Consider the following 6,000-nt stretch of genomic DNA (forward strand, 5'->3'; position numbering starts at 1 on the left):
AAAAGGAGTCAGATTAAAACTGCAGTAATGGAAGCAAAGATTCTTCACTGAAAATAGTAAGGTTCTCATAGCTTCTTCAAAAAAACAATAAGTTTCTTTTCTCACATCTTAGAAATCTGTCAGTTATGGGGGAAAACTGACAGATTTCTGAAGCTTTATAGATTCATGAGGCTGAAAAGATATGGTTAAAAGGGAAACTAGAAAATCTAGTACTGGATTCACTCGAACACTGAAGAGTAAAGGTGCAGATTTGACAGAGAGGGAAAGTGATGAGTAATTACTCTAACACTGAAGAGAGAGATGCAGATTTGACAGAGAGGGAAAGTGATGAGTAATTATTTCTGAGTCAATAGTGTAAGTTATGGGTTAGAGAAGCTAATGTTAGAAAAATAGTTCATTTAATCAACATAGAATGTTGGTACTGGTCAAATGAATGCTGAAGCCAGATCAGTCACGGCATTAAAAGAGAATTGAATCATCAAATGAAGAAGAGAAAAAAATAAGGTCATAAAAAAGGAAACCAGTATAACATTTTGGAGCAAACGCTGCCTTAAATATAGGCCCAGCTACACGGGTAGAGTAGCTTTGTGTGATGTCATAATATTTAGGTCTCCATAGTATATTGGACACTACATGGTTGCATATTTGATTCACCTAGATTATTTGGGAGAAAAACAATAAGCAATTAGTACAATAACTTTAAACAAAATGTAAAATGGATAAGGTACAACGATAGAAACTTTTTTAAAGTTCCTGAACCATGGGGAGAAATGCTAAAGAAGAATGTGCTAACTTGGCATAAATATGTTTTCATACAAACTAACAGAATAACAAATCTCTGAAGACAAACATTCATTTATATAGCAACTTACATGATTTCAAGACTTCCCAATGTACTTTAAAGCCAGCAAAATATTCATGATGAGTGGTCAGTATTGTACGGAAATGGGACAACTGGAAAGGGCTATGAGTATGAGGAGTGAAAAGGGGAAAACAGCTGACTTTACATTTTTACAGTGAAAAAACTGGTGTTAAATGCAGAATGAAATGAAGAAAGATGGAAGATTAATCATAACCAATAGGGAAGTGATCTGAATTATATTGTAAGTACTTTTTGATACAATTGCTGACAACTTACAGAGTTACAGGGTCTGGAAACAGAGGCTACAGGCCTTAAGGGCAAAGAAGGGGCAATGTAAAAGGGAAATGAAGGAAAGTCCCCTTGAAGATTCAGTTGGCAAATATGAAGCAAATTGATGTGGAAACATCAGGAAACACCAGCTTTTATTTCAGTCTGTGGTATGTTTACTCCTTGATGCTAATATTTCTGTGACTCCTACAGAAGATAAATGATGAGCTGGTGTCAGGACTGGAATGGGGAGGTGAAGGTGGTGTAATGGGTAGTGGAAGCAAGAGGCTGGAAAATGCATGGACTGAGTGGTTTTACATCAAGTTAATGACAGGACGTGGCATGGATACAAACTTCTCTCCCATGGTGAACTGAATACCCTGCCAATATTCATTATCTAGGTTATTTGTGGAATATTCTGGAAGATCCTGAAGAACTGCACCTTTTAGGCAAAGGTGCGGGGAGAACAAAGTCAAAATAGATATATTTACATATTTGAGTAAAAAGGAATACTGAAGCATAATCAGTTACATTTAAAAAATTGTTGGAAATATTGTACCCAGGAAATTACTGAACACTGAATCATTGTGTTTGAACAACTTTATTTGAATTTCTTAAAACTATTCATTACCTTATTCATTGCAAATAAAATTCTTTTAATTTTGTCTGGTCTAAAAAGTTGCTATTAAAATCTTATAGTGTGAAGTTAAAGAGCAATCAGTTACTGACTTATAAAAAGGAAAAATGGAAACTCACTCTTACACAAGCACTGGCTGAGTGTCTCGTCTGGACAGAGTTGGCCTGGCAGGTAGCACTGAGATTGACATTTATGATTAGCGTGTCACAGCGTGTTAAGAAGCAGGTACCACAGACTTGTAAATTTATGCCTCATTCGCCGTATGTTGTAGGTGGGAAAATAGGGCAAATCATTTTTAAACAAGTATGAGAAACATTTTCTGATTCACATTCCGAGTAATGTTTTAGTCTAAAGCTCAGATAAGAATATGCAGGAGTTGTGAATGATTTTTGGAGGAGTGAGCACGTCCTGATTTTTCAATCACTTATAATATAAGGCGTTCCGCGATGCCAAACAGTAATTTTCAACTCAATTCGGGTTAAAGGCTTCTCTTTAATAAGTATATCTGGTAAAGCATTGGACAATTAGCTTAAAATACGCAGACCACAGCGTGTGTTTCTATCGCTGCACGTCCAGAAAACTGACGCAAGATCGATGCACGTGCATCCTAAGCAGTTGAAATCAAACTGGAAATTTAAGGCGTTGATCGTTGTTCGCATTATTTTTATCACTAAATTCAAATTCTTCTTTCTCTTCCACTTCTGGCATTTCAAAATAAGGGCCGTCGTTGAAGCAATACTCGTCTTTTGGCTGGGCTAGGAAGGGTAGTTTCAGTATGAAGCCGGTGATGGTCCCTCCCAGGACAGCGATGCCTAAACACACACCCATTGCCGCTAGTTGATACTGTGCTTGGTCCCATGCAGTTCGCCCACTTCCAGCCTTCAGTTGCGGGAGCACCCGGACCAGTTCGGCCAACCTCTCGTCGCCTTGCTTGGGGACTCTTTCGGGGAAGGTATCATACAAGCCGTGGCCGTACATCTCATCATTTGTCAATAGGATAGTCACAATGCCGCCTATCGCCCCTATGAAGCCGGGAATGCCGTGCAGGTTATTGATGCCACATACGTCTTGGATTTTGAGTCTTTTTGCGAGGAAGGGTGACAAGTATTTAAATCCCAACGTGCAGAGGACGGAAGCGATGCAACCTAAGGTGAATGCCCCGGCTGGAGTGACCATCATATCAGCAGCAGAGCCCACCGCCACACCACCGGCCAGGGCAGCGTTCTGGATGTGAGCGATGTTAATTTTGCCGCGCTTGTCCAGTAGGCTGGATATAGCGAAGGTGGTGAGGGTACACGAGCTGAGCCCTATGTAAGTGTGCAGCACAGCGCGATGCTGGCCGTCCCCAGTCGATGCAAAGACTGAGTTAAAACTTGGCCAGAAGACCCAGAGCAACAGGGTCCCCAGCATGGCCAACTTATCGGAGTTATAGTCTGGGCCCTCGTCCTTGTGCCCGTCTTTTAAACCGGGTCTGTATAACACCGTGGTGACACTTAGCCCGAAATAGCAAGCAAACAAGTGGATGGTGATAGACCCCCCGACGTCCTTGATTTTTAGCAGTTCTATAATAATCCACTCGGTTGCAGTGAATATTGGGACTTCCAGAAGAGCTAGAATGAGGATCTGCACGGGGCTGGTTTTGCCGAGCACGGCTCCGAAGGAGATCATGACAGTGGCACAGACGGCTTCAGCCGTCAGCAGGTTGTATACCCCGATGTGGATCTTGCCCTCGTAGAAGTGATAGAACCAGCCTTGCACTAGCAGAGCCCACTGAACGGAAAACACCGCTATCATAAAAGTGAAGGCGATTCCTCCGTAACCGTACTTCTTTAGGAAGCCCATGAGGAGTCCAAAGCCCACAAAGATCATCACCTGGATGTCTTGGAAAACAGGGAAGATTGCATAGAGTTGGTTACGGCTGTGATCAGTCTCATTGCCCTGGGCGGCAGCATCGGAGTGGTCATCATAAGTCACAAACAGTGCGATCAGCACAAGTAAAATCCCTTCCAGGAATATTACTAGGAAGGGCAGTCGGCACCGTACAGCGGACATCTCCCCCCTGAGGTTGTACAACAAAAGCTCCGCGGACTGTGTAGCGGTTTCAGCTGGTTTAGCACTGGTCACCCTGCGCCAGCCTGGTGTTTCTTCGCGTCCTAGCGCTGTCTGTAAAGGGCACCTGAAACTGCGCTTTTATATCCCGAAGGGAGCACGTGACTTGAACTTTGCTCATTCACTACACCGGCTTATTTTTTCATTAGTTAAAAAGTATAAATAATAAATTATTTGCTTTCCTAGTTAGATTCCCCCCCCCCATTACTTTCCAAAGAGTTACGGCGGACTGGTCAACGACCAGCCAGATTTTGTACGACACTTTCGAACGCTAGTTGACAAAGTAGTTTTCGAAGTGGATCTTTAATTATTTCTACTCGAAGCAGACTCGTTCCTGTTTGCAGAGCAGTCGGACTCCCCGCAGCGGTTTGAACTGGATTGTGGAAAGACTTGCTTTTATTAATAGTCTGGAACGTTTGTGAAATTGCTGTATACTGTAGTTTCTCCATGCCAGCTTGCCTCCACCATTCTTCGTGGTCAGTTTATCACCCATCGAGGTAAGTCGTAGTTCATGGTACCAGATGGCAGCGATTAGATAAACTATTATATATGGAACATGATGTCTACTGAAATGGAAGCCGGTACTTACCTACACCACTTGAAGAACTGTCTTGGTGTGTTCATGCTCGAATTGCCCACTGATTGCATGATAATAATCCGTGGAGATTTACGAACGTGCTTATAAGTCACATTTATTGCAGACTTTTTGCACTGCTGTAAAATGTTGGGGAGACGGCTGAAATGTCAATTTCTTGTATGAACCAAACCTCATAGCTTCTTTTAGGAACCTACGCTGTAGTCAGCAAAACCAGCAGCATTGCATGGAAATAGTCATATCAAACGTCTGATCTTCAACGAATCACAGAGCAATGAAAAAAAACTTCCATTTATATAACACCTTTCACAAGTTAGACCATAAAACATAGGAGTAGAATTAGGCCATTCTGCCCATCGAATCTGCGCCGCCATTCCATCATGGCTGATTTATTATCCCTCTCAATCCCATTTCCTGCCTTCCCCCCGTAAACTTTGGCACCGTAACTGTTTAAGAAATTATTAATCTCTGCTTTAAATACACTCGATGACTTGACCTCCACAGCCGTCTGTAGCAATGAATTCCACAGATGCAACTCAATCTGGCTAAAGAAATTTCAGATGTTATGAAACATTACTCTGTCGACAATTGGATGAGCCTTGCATTTTTGCGGCTCTCGCCATTCAGCTATTGTTCGTTAGTTATGTGTTGTGACGTATGACGTGGGCGATCATGATCTTTTCATAAATGTTCTTGGCAAATTTTGCCAAGTGGCTTGCCATTGCCTTCTTCTGGGTAGTATCTTTACAAGACGGGTGGCCCCAGCCATTATCAATGATCTTCAGCGGTTGTATGCCTGGCATCAGTTGTCGCACGAGCAGGACTTGTGATACGCACCGGCTGCTCATACGACCACCCACCAGCTGCTCCTATAGCTTTACCTGCCCCTGATTGGGGGGGGGGGGTTGTGGAGGCTAACCTTGCCTAAGGGTGACTTGCAGAGCAAACTAGCGCCTTACACCTCCCTTGGTAGAGTCGTCTCTCCGCACCGCCAGTCCCATTCATCCATAAGCTCCGTAATGTACTGCGCAGAGGGCTGAGGATGACTGTTCTTCCAGCAGTATTGCCCACTGCAATATTAAGAGGAATACTGTAGTTAGAGTGGATAGCCAGCGCCTCTTCCCCAGGGCACCACTGCTCAATACAAGATGACATGGCTTTAAGGTAAGGAGTGGGAAGTTCAAGGGGGATATTAGAGGAAGTTTTTTTACTCGGGGAATGGTTGGTGCGTGGAATGAACTGCCTGAGTCAGTGGTGGAGGTAGATACACTAGTGAAATTTAAGAGACTACTAGAGAGGTATATGGAGGAATTTAAGGTGGGGGGCGTTACACGGGAGGCAGGGTTTAAGGGTCGGCACAACATTGTGGGCCGAAGGGCCTGTACTGTGCTGTACTATTCTATGTTTTATTTTTTATGTTCATTCATTGTTGATCAACTGCGAGTACAAAGTCAACTTGCTGAGTTCAGTCTGCCTTTTTCTGACGTCAATATAGACATAAATATCTGCCGTGTATTCCTAGCATGGCGA

The 6,000-nt window shown here is 43.0% G+C and overlaps 1 protein-coding gene and 1 long non-coding RNA gene across 2 annotated transcripts in view; both read right to left on the minus strand.

Moving 5' to 3' along the window:
- LOC134342797 (uncharacterized) overlaps window positions 1-4,722 on the minus strand; it is an 85,844-nt gene extending 81,122 nt beyond the window's left edge. The window contains exon 1 of the long non-coding RNA XR_010017098.1: window positions 4,465-4,722. This is a non-coding gene — a long non-coding RNA (uncharacterized LOC134342797). The remainder of the gene's footprint in view (window positions 1-4,464) is intronic.
- On the minus strand, window positions 1,723-3,928 carry rh50 (Rh50-like protein). Its single transcript, XM_063041377.1, has one exon. It carries the CDS (start codon window positions 3,816-3,818, stop codon window positions 2,388-2,390), a length of 1,431 nt encoding a protein of 476 aa, XP_062897447.1. The 5' UTR covers window positions 3,819-3,928; the 3' UTR covers window positions 1,723-2,387.
- Window positions 4,723-6,000: the final 1,278 nt, after the last annotated feature.

Source organism: Mobula hypostoma, chromosome 2 (assembly GCF_963921235.1).
Source record: "Mobula hypostoma chromosome 2, sMobHyp1.1, whole genome shotgun sequence".
NCBI classification, from domain to species: domain Eukaryota; kingdom Metazoa; phylum Chordata; class Chondrichthyes; order Myliobatiformes; family Myliobatidae; genus Mobula; species Mobula hypostoma.